Source organism: Rhinatrema bivittatum, chromosome 9 (genome assembly GCF_901001135.1).
Source record: "Rhinatrema bivittatum chromosome 9, aRhiBiv1.1, whole genome shotgun sequence".
Taxonomy (NCBI): domain Eukaryota; kingdom Metazoa; phylum Chordata; class Amphibia; order Gymnophiona; family Rhinatrematidae; genus Rhinatrema; species Rhinatrema bivittatum.
The window spans coordinates 235674829-235693602 of NC_042623.1; the positions used below are offsets into that span (position 1 = coordinate 235674829).

At 47.9% G+C, this 18774-nt stretch overlaps 1 protein-coding gene across 3 annotated transcripts in view; it reads right to left on the reverse strand.

Annotated features, from left to right (window-relative positions):
- The window catches only part of RFC4 (replication factor C subunit 4), a 140210-nt gene that overhangs the window by 35027 nt on the left and 86409 nt on the right, over positions 1–18774 (reverse strand). For all 3 annotated transcript variants that reach the window (XM_029615827.1, XM_029615829.1, XM_029615828.1), the window contains one exon: positions 5510–5590. In XM_029615827.1, coding sequence (XP_029471687.1) covers positions 5510–5590 — 81 coding nt within the window. The remainder of the gene's footprint in view (positions 1–5509; positions 5591–18774) is intronic.

Consider the following 18774-nt stretch of genomic DNA (forward strand, 5'->3'; position numbering starts at 1 on the left):
GGGTCCACGTGGGGGAGGAAATCTTCGACCCCCTGCTCGTGTGGTCGGACTGTAACCACCACCATAGCTGGGTCCGCACTCTGGCGGGTAGAGGTAGATGTAAGGTGTAATTCTGTACACGTGGGCTCCACCGAGAGAGGAGGGAGTGTTGTAATGGTCTCATATGGGCCCTTGCCCATGGTACCACTTCCAGGGTGGATGCCATGAGACCGAGAACCTGCAGGTAATCCCAGGCTATGGGCCGGCTGGCTCCCATCAGGGACCGTAGACGGGTCTGGAGCTTTAACCTTCTCTTGGTGGTTAGGCTGACTTTGTCTGCCTGGGACTCCCAGGTATTCCAGTGATTGGGAAGGCTGTAGGCAACTCTTGCTTAGGTTGACTACCCATCCCAGGCTTTCCAGAAGGGCGATCACTCTGTTGGTTGCCCAATGGCTCTCTTCTCGTGATTTCGCTCTGATCAGCCAATTGTCTAGGTAGGGATGGACAAGGATTCCTTCCCGTCTGAGCGCCGCTGCTACTGCTACGATCACCTTGGTGAAGGTCCACGGCGCCGTGGCTAACCCGAAGGGCAAAGCCCGGAATTGGAAGTGTTGTCCCAGAACCTTGAAGCGTAGGTAGCGCTGATGATCCTGATGGATCGGGATATGCAGGTAGGCTTCTGATAAGTCTAAGGCCGTGAGGAATTCCCCTGGCTGTACTGCGGTCTTGACTGAGCGCAGAGTTTCCATGCAAAACCTCGGGACCCTTAAGTACCGGTTGACTGACTTGAGGTCCAATATGGGCCGGAAAGTGCCCTCTTTCTTGGGTACCATGAAATAAATGGAATAGTGCCCAGAATCCATTTCCCATGCAGGTACTGGGATTATGGCTTTCAAGGACAGGAGCCTCGCCAGGGTAGCTTCCAATGCTGCTTTCTTGTGGATTGGACACGGAGATTCCACGAACCTGTCCGGAGGGATGTGATGGAAGTCCAGATAATACCCCTCTCGGATGATGGTGAGGACCCACTGGTCCGACGTAATCTCGAACCACCTGGGGTAGAAGAGGGTTAACCTGCCCCCTATGGCTTCGACCCCCGGATGGATCGGCTGATTCTCATTGTGGGGTGCGGCCGGGACCCGAACCCGAGCCGGCTCCCCTCTTGCGCTGCTTGGTCCGAAAGGACTGGTTCCTGGCCTGAGGACGAGGTGCCTGGTAGCGACTCCTATAGGGAGTGAAGCGTTGAGAGCTTCTACCTCTGGAAGGCCTTAGAAAGGCGCGCTGGTTCCTCTTGCACCTATCTTCCGGTAGTCGAGGTACTGGAGAGGCACCCCATGTGATGGCCAGTTTATCTAGGTCACTGCCAAACAGAAGGGACCCCTTGAACGGCATTCTAGTGAGATGTGTCTTAGAAGGGGCGTCGGCTGACCAGTTTCATATCCAGAGCTGCCTCCTGGCTGCTACTGAGGATGAGACCCCCTTGGCTGTCGTACGGACTAGGTCGGAGGCGGCATCCGTTAGGAACGAGAGAGCTGACTCCATGTCAGCTGCCGGAGCATTGTTCCTGACCTGTGACAAACAGGAACGCGTTACCACGGTGCAGCAGGTTGCGATTCGCAAAGACAGAGCTGCTACCTCAAAGGTGTGTTTCAGGATGGCGTCCAGGCGTCGATCATGAGCGTCCTTGAGGGCCGCCCCCCTCTCCACTGGAATGGTGGTGCTCTTGACCACAGCGCTAACCAAGGCGTCCACCTGAGGGCACGCCAGCATATCCTTGATTGCCAGGTCCAGGGGGTACATGCCGGACAGGGCCCGACCCCCTTTGAATAAGGCCTCCGGTGCATTCCACTCCAGATCGATCAGCTGTTGCGCCGCTTGCAGGAAGGGAAAATGGCGGGCTATGGGACGAAGACCCTCCAGAAGGGGGTTCTGCGTAGATGCCTCCATAGTACTGGGGCCGGGAATCGCCAACTCCGTCAGGCATTGAGAAACCAGGTCGGAGAGATCTTCCTTGGGAAAGAACCACCTCATAGTTCGGTATGGCTCTATCCCCGAGGGACGTTCCCCCTCCTCAGGGGGTTCGGACGCGTCCTCCGAGACATCAGGGTCCGCATGAGCCGGATTGTCTGGAGGCGGGTGCCCATGATAAGGGCGAAAAGGTCCAGGAGCAGGGTCAGCTGAAGCGACAGCAGGGCCTGGACGGGAAGCTGACTGCATCTGAACAAAGGCATGGATCCCCTTAAATAAGTCCACCCAGGAAATGGAAGCGGTTTCTAGCCGTCGGGGTACCAAGTCCCCCGGAATTCCTGGCTGTTCAGGACGCCCCACTAGATCCGGGGTGGCCCCTGGGGAACTGTCGGTAAATCTCGGTTGAGACGGGTCCTGGCCTGAGGCTCCCACGGCCTCCTCACATTGGGCACAAAGGGAGTCTGGCTCGTCGCTCTGCGTGGCTCTAAGCTGGCACGCTGAGCAGAGGCCGAGAGCTTTCACGCCGGAAGCAGGAGGTGCCGCCTCTGAGGACGCCGGGGCGTTGAAATGTTCCATCGCGGCTTGCGAGTGCCGAGCACCGATGCTTATGCTGCCAATATCAGCAATATGCGCTGAACAATAAGATGTGCTCAATATACAATATGCGCTCAATAATATACGCTCAATATACAATATGCGCTCAATAATATACGGTCAGCAATATGCGCTCAATAATATACAATATGCGGTCAGCAATATACGCTCAAAAATATACAATATGCGCTCAATAATATGCGCTCAATATACAATATGCGCTCAATAATATGCGGTCAGCAATATACACTCAATAATATACAATATGCGCTCAATAATATGCGCTCAATATACAATATGCGCTCAATAATATGCGGTCAGCAATATACGCTCAATAATATACAATATACGCCCAATAATATGCGGTCAGCGATATGCGCTCAGTGACATACAATATGCGCTCAATAATATGAACATACGCTTAGCAATATATATGCTGCGTTGTGTGCCCCTCAACAGGCGCCTATCATGGGCACTCAATACCTGAACAAGGCAGACAAAATGGCGACCTCCACGGCATGCCACATGCAGGCCACGCCGCCGATCCTCATACCTCGGAGACCATAAAGTACGAGATGTACGCCTTACCTGATCCTCGGCGCTTCCCGGCTGTAACCCAGGCGGTCTCCAGCTGCGGGGGGAGAGGGGAAGTACCTTCACCGCCGCGCTTGAGGAAATGCACCCGCTGCCTCTAAGCCGCCGAACTCGTCTCGCTCGGGGCTAAGTCCACGCCGGGACCGAGGCGCCTCTCAGCCAGGCCCGAGCCCTTCTCGCTCGGGGGCTAGATCCCTGCCGCAATTCGGCCACCGGACCGAGGCATAGACCTCCGGGGGATCGCGGAAATCACCCCGGGAAACTCAACTGGGGGAGGGACCCGAGGGTATCACCGCAGGAGTGCGGGGCTAGTCTTCTGAGAAATTTGTAAGTAGAAAGTAGAAAGTAGATTTGGAAAACACGCTCAGCGAGCGTGCAGGAGCTCCAAACTGCTTTGGAGATGGAAATTACTGAGTTGCTTCGCTTCCTGTGGGGGTATATGTACCCGTGCTGACGTCAGATCCGTCTCCAACTGCTAGCACGAGCACACTATACCCACTTGTTCTGAGTCCATCTGGCTACACGCTAGGAAATACTGCTTTTCTGTACATCCTCTGACTTAATATCGTGGCGATATTAAGATGGAGGAACCAAAAGTTTAAAAAGTAAAAAAAAAAAAAAAGTGCCAGTGGTCAAGTTAAGGAAACGGATGCTCAGTTAATGAGTGTCCATTTTCCTAACCCATGCCTGTGCACCGGTTAGGAAAACAGATGCTTGGAAAATTGAGCATCCGCTTTCCTAACCTACAGACAAGCTGACCTCTCCTGGATGCCCACTGCCAAGGAGGCGCTAGGGGTGTGCAATCGACCCTAGTGCCTCCTTGGCAGCGCGACCCCTCATTTAAATATTGCATCGCACACCCTGGACGAGGAAAGCGAGCATTCAATACTGAGCACCCGCTTTCAACGCACTTTTATTGCATCAGCCCCAAAATGGGGAAGAATCCTATATTGCATCTGGCTGGTTACTTATAAAGCAAATCCTCAATCAGTAAGATCGCATATGTGTACTACAAAAGTAACTTATTCTGTTTCAATAAAATGGCTTCTAATTCTATAAGCATTTCATGCTTGCAAGTGCCTGAAAGTATCCTTCCACATTAAGAATTAAATCAAATAATTGACATATACAATACACAAATATAGAAAACATACTAACCAAGTTCTTTATGCTGTCTACTTCTAGTTATACCACACATCACAAACCTGCTGCTCCCTATACCAACCCACCTTCCAACGTTATTCCGGTAACCTTCAGTGCATGCTGTAACACAGCCTGCAACCAGGAACAGAGTCTCATCATGACAATTTTTTCAGCATGAACAACAAAACTGCAGCCAAAAATTCTGCACTAGCTAGAGTCTTATATCAAATCTGCACTAGCTATGGTCACTTAAACAAACTTAGAAAATTGTATACTATGGATTTAGTTTCTGATTAAAGCTTATGGCAGTCACAAGGGGACACTAAAAAAAAAAAAATACAAAATGTACTAACAAGCAACTGATTGTCAGCTAGGTTTGTCATTTGATTTCTTAAAAATAAACCAGCAAAATCAACACAGCACTCTGCAATTTCACAATCAGAAAACTGTTGTGCTATCACCACCTGGTCTGGCATTCTGATAAATGCCATTTGCTTACTGGAAATTAGCGTTTCTAAGAAGGGATTACTGAATTATTGTACGTTGCTGCGGTCTGGAGTCAGGAGTGCATAGGGACCCGGGCTCCTCTCTCTGGGCAGATGGCAGTTTACATCACAAAACATAGGATGGTCTCTGGGATAAGCTCAAGCCTAAAGCATGGAAAAGATTTCTCATTACTTAAATGATCTCCTTTAAATCAAGGTTGATATTAGACAGCCAAGTGTGGAAGAGCTCATATTGCATTTCTATGAGAGTTGGCCTGAGGACAAGTAGAGGTTTTCAGTTTCAGTCTGTTAAGGGACACAGTCTGTCACTTATTCCGTAATCTTGTGCAGTGAAAGATCAAAGCAACGCAAGTTATACGTTTTTCCAGGATTTTAATTTCAATTAAAAATGTAATTCTTAACACTATTCTAGTGTATGGGATAGTGTCCGCATCTGCTAGGAGACGGAGAGATACTGAAGAGCTGAGGTTACTGCAGGGGTATATCTAGAGTGACGTCAGCTTTGAAATCTGACTCCGTCTCCCATCTGCTAGCAGAAGAGCACAATACTCCATTGGTCCTGAGTCCATCTGGCTACACGCTAGGAAACATCAGTTTAACTAGCAATACCTCTTTACATTAAACATGCCTGAAGTCTATAGAAGAAAGAAAACAGAATAAAAAAAACAGGACGAGAAGGAGTGGAAATTAGAGAGCAATTTTTAAAAATTACAACCAAGTCTCACCTTCACCATAGTCTCCAGTTTTTCAAAGGAACCACTTGCACAGGCTGACAAAAGTCCATCAATCGTTTCATCTGGGACAATCTACAATGCATAGTCCAATGTAAAAAGCACAAATAAATCTTAGGAACAAAAACTGATATATTTATATAACAATGCAAACAAAAAAAGGGATTGCTGCAAGCTGAAATCCTTACAAACTATACAAAGATCTTGCACACTGTTTGATGGACTCTAAATGTAAGTTGTGCTGAAATTCATCAGAAAAAAAATGAGACCGATAAATATAAAACAAGTTTAAATGAGGTAACAAAATCAATGTTGTATAAGGTAGAGAAATAGCAAAAATACAAAGGCAAAGATGCAGATAAGCATGTAAGCAGTGTTTGGTAGCATAATAGGTGTGCATGAAAACAAAAACCCATTAATATGAAAACAAATTTCTATGACACAGGAAATATATTATTTTGTTTTTGTAAAATATGTCTCATTTCTTTTGTCCTACTTACTATATGACCCCGAGTGATTGATTTAACGCACTACATTTGTTTTGTATTTATCATGCATGAGCGAGTGCTTCCCTTGATCTCATTTTTTTCTGTTGATTTTGATCTTGTTGGGGTACCATCTGATTCTGTCTGCTTGCTGTTGCTGAAATGACAACCAACTGATTTGTGCAAGAGACATCCCTCAAAAGCAAAAGAATCTAAAGATTAAGAAAGGGGGCTAAACATACAGGTCGCCCTTACATTCTGTGCCTAAGGAAAAATCTGGCATAACAAAGTAAATTACCATATATTAAAGAAAAAAAGAGTGGCATGAGATAGATTCTTCTATATTTCTCTAACTAAAAGGCAAAACTTGAAAACCTTTAATACTGATAAGTCACAAAATAAAGCAACACATTACAATACTCCGAAATGGAACCAGTTCCAAGAGTTAAAACAGAAGTCCTAACATGGCAATATTTCGGCATGTATGCCTGATTCATGAGAATTATATAAAAAGGAATTTAACATTTTTTTTTTTTAGAAGTGTTAATTCATGAATCACAAATTGATCCATCTTCAACTGCATGCATCCAGAGATCCACATCCCAAAAATGAATGTGAATCTTGTTTTGTCCAAGATTAAGAATCAGCAGACAGTTTCACTTTATAAAGGCATCTCATGGACAAAGCTTGTCCTACAAAAAAGGCACTGAGAATGGATGTCAGCACTGTCAAGACCCAAGACTTTTGTTCCACGCATATTTTGTTCCATGCAAATTGGTTCCACCTGAACCAATTTGCAGCCCAAGTGGTTAATTCAGTAAGCAGAATGCTGTTTAGCCATACTGCACTCTTAGAACAAGGAACTGATCCATCTGGGATTGCCCCCCAAACACTGGATTCAGGCCTTGATAATCTTTAGCTGACAAATGGTCTCACCCTGCCAACTTGCAGGTCAGTCCCTCCTAGTGCTGAACTAAGGTGGTAAAAGTTTAGATTGCTTAATCATGCACTCTCCTGAGACAAGCGTTTTGTAGCTCTTCTCCCATCGCCAATCCTAGAATCTGAAATTCCATACATACTCAGGACTATACTAATGCCATTCCTCATTTTGGGTCCTTACTAACATTAAGTCCATGCCCTAAGGGCCCTTACATACTTTCACATTTCTTTGCAATACAGGAGGATGGGTACTTATTATTATTATTATTATTATTATTAATAAAGGCTTTTTTATACCGACTTTCTTGATACAAATCAAACCAACTCGGTTTACATCGAACAAGCAGTAACTATAACCAACCAATAACAAGAGACAATTTGAAGGAGTATAAAGTTACATTATAACAAGGATGCGTTAACTTGGAGTAGGAAATAAGAAGGGGAATGAAGATAGAGTATAATATACAAGGGAGTATATGAGGGGGGCAAGGAGCCATCCTCATGATAACTTGTAAGCGTCCTTATGATAACTTATATGCATGATTTAGCGCTTGTTTATTTACATAATTGCTGGAACAATTTTAAGTCAGGCTGTTGGACTAGTGGCGGGGAAGGTTCAGCAGAACAGCCATGTCTTTAGTTTCTTTTTAAAAGTTAGTAGACAAGATTCCTGCCTGAGGTCCGGAGGCATGGCGTTCCAGATGGAGGGACCTGTGATGGAGAATGTCCGGTCTCTGATGTTTGAGTGTTGTACAGCTTTAATAGGAGGAACATGTAAGGATCACTTGTAGGCATCCCTTAAAGATCTGGCCTTCGAGTGCAGTTTGAGGGGGTGTAGCAGATCAAGGGGGGGTCTGATGGTGAATATATTTGTGGATAATTGTAAGTGATTTATGAAGAATCCTGAAGTGTACTGGGAGCCAGTGAAGATCTTTTAGAATGGGAGAGATATGTGCTCTCCGATTGGTATTCGTCAAAATTCTCGCCGTTGCATTTTGGAGCAACTGGAGGGGTTTTACAGTAGAAGCCGGGAGACCTTGCAAAATGGAATTACAGTAGTCGATTTTGGAAAACAGAATGGCTTGGAGGACAGATCTAAAATCATAATGGAATAGGAGCGGTTTGAGTTTTTTGAGTACTTGTAGAAGCACTCCTTTGTAGTGTGTTTTATAAATTGCTTTAGGTTCAAGTGACTATCAATAATGACTCCAAGATCTCTAGAGTGGGATGTTTGTATGTTGGTTTGCAGTTGGTGTTGGAAGGGACTGCCTTCTGGAGTAATTAGCAATAGTTCTGTCTTGGACGTGTTGAGCACCAGATTGAGGCTTGAGAGGTGATTGATCATTTGCAGGTGAGAGTTCCATAAACTCTCATGAGAGGCTTCTAGGAAAAGTAAAAAGTCATGGGATAGGTGGCGATGTCCTTTCGTGGATTGCAAACTGGCTAAAAGACAGGAAACAGAGAGTAGGATTGAATGGGCAATTTTCTCAGTGGAAGGGAGTGGACAGTGGAGTGCCTCAGGGATCTGTATTGGGACCCTTACTGTTCAATATATTTATAAATGATCTGGAAAGAAATACGACGAGTGAGATAATCAAATTTGCAGATGACACAAAATTGTTCAGAGTAGTTAAATCACAAGCAGATTGTGATAAATTGCAGGAAGACCTTGTGAGACTGGAAAATTGGGCATCCAAATGGCAGATGAAATTTAATGTGGATAAGTGCAAGGTGATGCATATAGGGAAAAATAACCCATGCTATAATTACACAATGTTGGGTTCCATATTAGGTGCTACAACCCAAGAAAGAGATCTAGGTGTCATAGTGGATAACACATTGAAATCGTCGGTGCGGTGTGCTGCGGCAGTCAAAAAAGCAAACAGAATGTTGGGAATTATTAGAAAAGGAATGATGAATAAAACGGAAAATGTCATAATGCCTCTGTATCGCTCCATGGTGAGACCGCACCTTGAATACTGTGTACAATTCTGGTCGCCGCATCTCAAAAAAGATATAATTGCGATGGAGAAGGTACAGAGAAGGGCTACCAAAATGATAAGGGGAATGGAACAACTCCCCTATGAGGAAAGACTAAAGAGGTTAGGACTTTTCAGCTTGGAGAAGAGACGACTGAGGGGGGATATGATAGAGGTGTTTAAAATCATGAGAGGTCTAGAACGGGTAGATGTGAATCGGTTATTTACTCTTTCGGATATTAGAAAGACTAGGGGGCACTCCATGAAGTTAGCATGGGGCACATTTAAAACTAATCGGAGAAAGTTCTTTTTTACTCAACGCACAACTAAACTCTGGAATTTGTTGCCAGAGAATGTGGTTCGTGCAGTTAGTATAGCTGTGTTTAAAAAAGGATTGGATAAGTTCTTGGAGGAGAAGTCCATTACCTGCTATTAAGTTCACTTAGAGAATAGCCACTGCCATTAGCAATGGTTACATGGAATAGACTTAGTTTTTGGGTACTTGCCAGGTTCTTATGGCCTGGATTGGCCACTGTTGGAAACAGGTTGCTGGGCTTGATGGACCCTTGGTCTGACCCAGTATGGCATTTTCTTATGTTCTTATGTTCTTAACCTGAGTGTTGATTCGAGTGAATTGGATATTGGGATTAAAATTTGAACATCGTCTGCATATATATAGAACTTAAGTTTCAGATTTGTGAGTAAATGGCAGAGAGGGAGTATGTAAATGTTAAACAGGATAGGCGACTCCGAATGGGGGGGACTCCGAATGGGGCGTTAGTGTGAGAGGATTCCTTGTTCTTGATTTTAACCTTATAGCCTCTATTGCTAAGGAAGGAGTCGAACCAACTAAGGGCTGATCCTGCAATTCCTATGTCTGATAGCCGGTTTAGAAGGGTATTATGATTTACAGTATCGAAAGCTGCAGAGATGTCGAGGAGAGCTAAGAGGAATGACTGTCCTTTATCAAAGCCAATGTAAACATGATCAAGGAGTGAGATGAGGAGGGTTTCAGTATTGTGTTCTTTTCGGAAACCGTATTGTGATGGGTGTAGAATATTATGGTCTTCTAGATAATTTGAAAGTTGCTTATTTACAATTTTCTCCATGATCTTAGCTACAAACCGGAGATTTGATATAGGGCAATAGTTGTTGAGGTCGTCCGGATCCAGGTTCGGTTTTTTGAGTATGGGTTTGAGTGTGGCCATTTTGAGAGCATCTGGGTATATTCCTTGTGAGAGGGAACAATTGATAATATCAGCTAGATATTTGGAGATGTATTCTGGTATGAGAATCAGGGATTTGGAAGGTATTTGGTCTAGAGGGTGGGTCGAAGGTTTCAATCTTTTTATCAGGGTTTCCACCTCTAAAGTGTGAGTAGGATCGAAGGAATCCAAGCTTATGTCTGTGTTCAGTAGGTGGAGGGTATTCGGAAGCAGTGAGTTTGGGCTGGTTGGTAATCTAGCCAGGGAGTTGGAAATTTTGTTCTGAAAGAATACGGCAAGATCGTTGGCCTTCGCTTGGGCTGTGTCGTCTGGAATAGTAGGGGGAGCAGTTTTGGTGAGTTCCGATACATATGAAAAAAGAGCCTTCGCGTCAAACATCATATCGTGGATACGGTGGGCATAGAATTCTCTTTTAGTTCGAAGCGTTGCTGTTCTGTAATGGTGGAGAGCGGCTTTGTATATTGTTAGAGAATGTGGATTGGGATTCTTCCTCCATTCTTTTTCTTTCCGTCTTAGATTTTGCTTCAGGGTACGGAGCTCATATGAGAACCATGGCTGCTTGTTTTTATGAGAAGGATTTATGGGGTTTTTTGACAGTGGGGCATAAGTTATTGGCTATCATTTCTGTGATGTTTTGCCAAGAGATAATAGCAGAATTGGGGTTGGATAGATCCAGGTTAGAAAGTTCTTTAATCAGCGAGTTGCCGAGGTCTTCTGAAGGGCATGGTTTCCTGTAGTATAGAGTAGTTGCCTGAGGGGGCGCAGGAGATCCTGTCAATGACCTAATGTTGGCGGTGATCATGAAATGGTCTGACCATGGAACTGGGAGGCATAGCGGAGGTGAAAGTGGAGTGAGGTTGGAGTTTGTAAAGATACGGTCAAGTGTATGACCTGCTTTATGTGTGGGTTGGTTGATGTATTGTTTGAAGCCCATGTCCGAAAGGGCAGACAGGAAGGCTTCACAGTTAGAAGATCTGGGGTTGGCATCGATGTGAAGATTAAAATCTCCAAGGATTATGGCTGGAGAATCTAGTTTTAGGTATTTGGCTATGATTTCCACCATAGGAGAAGCGTCTTGATCTAGAAGTCCAGGGGGAGCGTGAGGAGGATTTGGAGCAACTTAGATTTGAATAAGCCTACCTTCAATTTAGGTATTGTATTGATAGGTTGTAGCGTGAGATTGAGAGATTTTTTGGCAGCTATGAGGAGACCTCCCCCTTTTTTCTTTTTTCTAGGTATGGAGAAGACGTCATAAATCTGTGTAGGAAGTTGATTTATTAAAGCTGTGTCTGAGGGTTTCAGCCAGGTCTCCGTGATAGCACAGATGTCTGGCCTGGCGTCAAGCAGGTAGTCGTGAAGGATGTGGGTTTTTTTGGTAATTGACTGGGCGTTGAATAGTGTTAAAGAGAAAAGGGCTAGCCCAAGTTGTTGTGTAAAGGGGGAGATCATCACCGGAGTTAAATTTCTACAAGTTATAGGTTGGTATCGTAACAAAGGCTTCATCTTGAAGCAGGTGTTGTGATGTAAAATGTGTATTGGGTATCCTAGCATCATGATGGGACTAAAGAGATCACTTTGATGGGATTTGCCAGCAGATGATGTCCTATGGGGTGGATGATGTCCTATGGAAGTAGAGGATAGTGGAAGTATGCTTTGTGGTGATATGATTAAATTAGTATGGCAGTGCTGATCCTTAGCTGAATGAAAGGTGGGGAGGCTGGATAAATGTTGAGATGGCCGATTGAAACTTGGGGTGGTTAGATAAATGCTGAGATGGCTAGGTGAATGTTGAGGTAGCTGGATTGAATGTTGAGGAGCCTGTGTGAGTGCTGATGATCCTGGATGAATGCTGAAGTGGCTGGATGACTGCTGGTGAATGCTGGAGGAATGCTAGTGGCTTAGAGGGTAGATGTAGGCGGTTGAGGGTTGTCTAGCAAGGTTGTCTAGCAAGGAACCAGCTTGAAGTGTGGCAAAATTGAGGAGTGGAGAGTTGAAGAGGGTGGTGAGGCTTTTCTCCGGGGCTGCACGAAGGGGCGCACAAAGGGGCCGGCCCCTTTGTCGTGCTCCTTCAGCGCGCGACGCTCCGCACCGGCAGGAGCTGATTTTTACGGCCCGGTAGGGACAGCCTGATTGGCTGTCTGAAGAAGGTCCCTGATTGGCTGGATAATCTGCGGGCGGAGCGCTGCAGCCGGGGCGGAGCGCTGCAGCTACTTGTCATTAAGCCTATATTCTACCTCTCATCCCATTCAGTATTTTATTATCTTCTGTATTTACACTTCAATCCGTGAGAGTCCTGTATGCAGTCACTCAGAAAAGCCATGTTCTTCAAGCTAACAGTCTCACTCAAATGCTCTTCCTTTACTCTGCAAAGTGAAAGCATTGCCTCCTTCTGTACTCTAGAGGTCACACGGCAGTGTTCCTTGTCTTGTGTTTTAATTCTTGGTTTTATGTTTTTTTTTTCCTTCCTTGCTATTTATGAGAAATTGCGATTTTCTTAAATGTAGATTTTAAAAGAGCACGCGCGCACATGGCAGTGGTTATTTTTTTTAATATGCATGCGTCAGCGCGTGCATGTTATAAAATACAGGTCCTGCGCGCACATGCATGCTGGATTTTCATGTCCACGTGCACATGTGCAGGCAGATGACCTGCTCTGCACGCGGGGGGTGGGGGTGGGGGGGGAATTTTTAGAAAAATACACTCGGCAATGTGAGTAGGGCTTCCCCAGTTCCCTATACCCCTACACCTAACCTTCCTACCTATTCCCCTCTCCTCTCTGATCCCTAACCCTTTCCTAGCTATAATACATTTTTTTTTGTTTTTTACCTTGCTGCTTCTTTGGAACAGCAGTAGACTCCGCGCACCGGCCAGCTGCCAGCGAGCACTTCCTCGGGACAGCGGCTAATGGCACTGTCACGGCCCCCCCCCCCCCGCTCAGACCAAACCCCTGGGCCACACCTTTCAGCAGGCCCGGCATTTGGGCGCGTTTCTGGGGTTACGCATGTGGCCAGGCTTGTTGTAAAATGTGTGCGGCGCGTGCAAGGCCCAGCCACATGCGCACATGTTTTAAATCAGGCTGTTAGCATACAAGATCAGAAATGTAACTATTACCAATAAAACTATTACAATATTGCCTTATCATACATAAAGCAAAGCTGGTGCACAAATAAGATATTAGTTTTATGGTGAGCCGAACTGTCACTAGGGGAAAAAAAGGGTGAAACTAGGTTATCAACTTTTGAAGAGGACTTGAAATGAAGAACCAGGACACAATGGGGTATTTTAAACCACACCCCAAAAAAAACAAGAGATCTGGGTGACAGAGTGACCCTGTATAAGAAACAGAAGACAACCACATCTCCTGGAGACAATTGTGACATAACACAAACCACCTTAAGTCCAATATTGCCCTTTGCACAACAGCCATATTTGATCCCCTTGATATAAAGATTTACAAGGAACTTTGATAACAATACTTGCACAGGTCTAGCTTGAAAAAACCAACATGAGGAATACAAAGACCTCCTGCAGCAGGCTCCGCCACCAGCACATATGCCTACATCCTATAGGTATAATGGTAACGGCAATGTCTGCCTGGAAAACATACTTTCCTAGCGTGTAGCAGATGGACTCAGGACCAATGGGTATAGTGTACTCCTGATAGCAGTTGGAGATGGATCAGATTTCAATCTGATGTCAGCCCTTAGTACATATACCCCTGCAGGAAGTGCAGCTCTTCAATAATTTCTGTCTCCATAGCAGTTAGAGACTATCTGCACGCTCTCACAGCGTTAGAGCAAAAATTTAATGGAGAAAACCCAAAATAAGAAGAAAACTTACCTCAACGACGAGCCCCGCTCTCCTGCGGTGACACCCTCGGGTCCCTCCCCCAGTTGAGAATTCCCGAGATGATTTTCGTGGTCCCTCGGAGGTGAGCCTCGGTCCGGCGGCCGACCTTCGGCAGGGACCTAGCCCCCGATCTTGGGTGCAGCTGAGAGGCAGTGGGTGCAACCACGAGCGCGGTGGTGAAGGTATGTGCCCTCTCCCCCCGCAGCCGGAGACCACCTGGAATGAAACTGGGAAGCGCCAAAGACAAGGTAAGGTAGAAATCTTGTTTAAAGACTCTGGTCTCCGAAGCTCGAGGAGTCGCACAGGTCACCGGCTGGGACCAGTGCCACCAGGTTGATCCGCCCTAGCAGGGCTCGACCCCGGTTAGAGCCAAGGGCTCTCCCATGTGGGGACCCTCCGAGGTGGTCGCCATATTGCCCGCGTGTTCGCTGTCGCCATTTTGGCCCTGTTCGTCGCCCTGACCGCCGTCTCGATCCGTGCGCGTAGGGCGAGTCGTGCGCACAACATTACTTGTGCGCACAACGTTACACACTCAAGTGCTGCACACACAAGTTATGTGCACAACTCGTGCTTACTAGGCCAGGCGCATAACTGCGACTTGTGCGCACATCAGCGCGCACACCCGTCCACACACACATATTTGACGCGCAAAAGATTTTACTCGTCTATATCGATGGCACCACCAGAAAAAGAGCTCAAGGTTCAGGGTCTCTGCCTAGCATGCCACATCAGAGCCGCACAACACGAACAGGCTGACGCCCTGAGTATCCAGTGCGAGGAGGTCCTGGGGGATCAAGCCCAGGGCCATCCCCATCCGGGCCTGAGAGCAAGTTTCTCAATAAGTACCCCGGACCTAGCAAACCCCAGCAGGACCCCCCCCCCCCCCCCCCTCAAACGGGGCTCCCCAGGGACACAGCCCCTCTTAGCTTGGACCCAGCATCTATTTCCTGGGTGGAATTTTTGAAAGGCCTAAACAACTTCGTTCACATGCAGTAACACGGCCACAGCCTTCACCAGAGGACCGCTACACTCCGGGACCTGCTAGGCCCAGGGTAGTGAATCCACCACCCGAAAGCCCCGTTTACGGGGACACGGACATCTCGGAGGAGGAATTGGAGCCCCTGGAGAAAGGGGAACTCCCTCCGGGGACAGAGCCTCACCGAACCATGAGACGCTTCTTCACCAAGGACGAACACCCAGACCTGGTCACCAGCAGCCTGAAGGAACTTGCGATCCCAGGCACAAGTGCCTCGGGGGAACCTAAGACGAATCCTCTGCTAGAGGGACTCCATCAGACCTCCCACGATTTCTCTCTGCTACAAGCCGTTCAACAGCTAATTGACCTGGAATGGATTGCTCCAGAGTCCACATTCAAAGGGGGACGGGCTATGGCAGCCATGTACCCACTGGACCCAGCGGCCAAAGACCTTCTGACATGCCCAAAAGTGGATGCTATGGTCTGCGCGGTCGTGAAGCGCACCACTATCCCAGTGGAGAGAGGTGCAGCACTCAAAGATGCGCAAGACAGACGTCTGGAATCCATCCTTAAACAGTCCTTTGACGTCGCCACTATGTCCCTACAAATAGCAGCCTGCTGCACTGTTGTGACACGTGCCTGCCTATCACAGACCAGGAGCAACATACCAGCAGTATCATTCCTCGCGGATGCTGCTTCTGACCTGGTACGTACCGCAGCTAGAGAAGTGTCATCAGCAGTGGCAGCCAGGAGACAACTCTGGCTCCAAAGCTGGTCGGCCGAAGCGTCTTCCAAATTGAGACTCACAAGGATGCCCTTCAAGGGATCCCTCCTGTTCGCAGTGAACTAGAGAAACTGGCTGACAAATGGGGCGAGTCCCCACTACCGCGACTACCGGAGGACAAAAGCAAGAGAAACCAGCGACCCTTCCCCCAATCATCCAGGGGCAGAGGTTCACAGCACTTCAATCCATACAGACACAATTATCAAGCACCCCGCACTACAGGCAGGAACCAGCCCTTTCGGAACAAGCACAACAAAAGGGGAACTAGCTCAGGTCCAGGCCCCAGCCGCACCCCACACTGAGATTCAGCCGACCCGTCCAAGGGAAGAAGCCATAGGGAGTAGACTAGCCCTATTCTACCACAGATGGGTCGAGATAACTTCGGACAAGTGGGTCCTAACCATCATTCGAGAGGGGTACTACCTGGATTTCCTACGAACCCCTCCGGACAAGTTCGTGGAATCCCCCTGCCACGACCCCTCCAAGAGGGTGGCAGTGGAAGCTACACTGACCAGACTACTGGCCCTCGAGGTCATAACCCCACATACCTCCACAAGAAATAAATACTGGGCATTATTCCATTATTCCATTTCGTTTATCGTCCCCAAGAAAGTTCAGGCCCATCCTGGACTTCAAGTCGGTCAACCGCCACCTGAGGATTCCCCGCTTCCGTATGGAAACCCTATGCTCTGTAATAAGGGTGATACAACCCGGAGAGTTTCTCACATCCCTGGATCTTTCAGAAGCCTACCTACACATCCCAATCCATTAGGAACAGTAGTGCTTCCTACGCTTCAAAATCCTGGACCGTCACTACCAGTTCCGGGCACTACCCTTCGGGTTAGCCACAGCACCCCGGACATTCACCAAGATCATAGTGGTGGTGGCGACAACACTGAGGAAGGAAGGAATCCTCGTACACCCTTACCTAGACGATTGGCTGATCAGGGCGAAATCCCCAAAGGAAAGTCACCAAGCAACCAATAGAGTCAAAACTCTCCTGGAGAGCCTCGGATGGGTGGTCAACACAAACAAGAGTTGTCTGCATCCCTCACAGTCTCTAGAATACCTAGGAGTCCAATTCGACACCAAAGACGACAAGGAGATCAAAACTGAGGAACCGGTTTCAAATCCTGCTGAGCAAACCTCGTCCCACAGCATGGGTTTACCTGCAAGTCCTCGGTCTGATGGCATCCACACTGGAAGTAGTGCCATGGGCGCGAGCTCACATGAGACCCCTACAGTGCTCACTCCTATCGCAAAGGAATCCACTGTCTCGGAACTATGCCGCATGTCTAACACTCCCGGGCAGAGTTCGGACCCAGCTATGATGGTGGCTGCAGGTCAGCCACCTGAGTCAGGGAACAAGACTATCTTCACCAACCTGGACCCTGCTCACCACAGAAGCCAGCCTAAGAGGATGGGGAGCACACTGCGAGGAGCTAACCACCCAAGGGCAGTGGAACGCAGAAGAGTCAGGATGGAACATCAACCTCCTAGAAGCGTGGGTGGTCAGACTAGCCTGCCTACGGTTCGTTCACAGACTCCGAGACAAAGCGGTCAGAGTAATGTCGGACAACGCCACAACAGTGGCCTACATCAACCGTCAGGGGGGGAACCAGAAGCCAACAGGTGTCTCTGGAAATAGACCCCCTAATGGCTTGGGCGGAAGTAAATCTCCAGGAGATCTCGGCCGTCCACATCGCCGGGAAAGACAACATCACGGCGGACTACCTCAGCAGAGAAAGTCTAGACCCAGGAGAATGGAAGCTGTTGACCGCAGCGTTCCAAATGATAGTGAACCGGTGGGGAACACTGGACATGGACCTTCTGGCAAACCGGTCCAATGCCCAAGTACCCGGGTACATCAGCTGCAGGAGGGAACCTCAGTCCCAGGGGATCGATGCCCTGGTACAGACCTGGCCACAGGGGACTCTATTATACGCCTTCCACCGTGGCCCCTATTGGGCGCAATCATTCACAAGATACAGCTACAGAGGGGACTTCTGGTGGCCCCGGACTGGCCAAGAAGACCGTGGTACGCAGACATGAGAAGACTACTGGCAGGGACCCCCTGCCGCTGCCTCCACACAGAGACTTGCTTCAACAAGGGCCGATCCTCCACGAGGATCTAGCTCGATTCTATCTTACGGCCTGGCCATTGAGAGGACTCGCCTGAGAAAGAGCGGATACTCGAGGGCTGTAATCAGCACCCTACTCTGAGCACGCAAGTTCTCCACATCTTTAACGTACATTAGGATTTGGAGAGCATTCGAAGCCTGGTGCGAAGACCATGACATCATACCACGCTCAGTCAAAGTTCCCGCGATCTTGGAATTCCTACAGAACGGGCTACAGAAGGGATTGTCCCTCAACTCCATCAAGGTACAGGTGGCCGCACGGCACCAAGATCGAGAGCGACAGCATAGCCTCTCACCCGGACGTTTCACGCTTCCTGAAAGGAGTCAAACACATCGGCCCACCCCTAAAGTGGCCGGTACCTCTTTGGAATCTCAACCTGGTCCTGGATTTTCTAGCAAGAGCCTCCCTTCAGGCCCCTCCACGGACTGTTTCTCCGACTTTTGACTCTGAAGACAGCAATCCTGCTGGCAGTGTGTTCAGCCCGCTGCATCTCAGAACTACAAGCACTGTCCTGCCGTGAGCCGTTCCTCAGGCTCACCCCGGGAACCATCCAGCTATGCACGGTCCCTTCGTTCCTTCCCAAAGTGGTGTCACACTTCCATCTTAACCAAACCATCTCGCTACCATCGCCGGAGGAGTTTAAGAATTCAGAAGAAGCCCGAAGTCTACACCACCTCAACATCGGCAGACTCCTATCCAGATACCTGGAAATGTCGGAACCCGTACGAAAAACGGACCACCTATTCGTCCTTCACAGCGGGAAGAGACAAGGGGAAGCGGCCTCGCGGGCAACCATAGCCCGCTGGATCAAGGAAGTCATCAAGGCGGCCTACATAGAAGCAGGCAAGCCGCCGCCTCTACAAGTCAAGGCCCATTCTA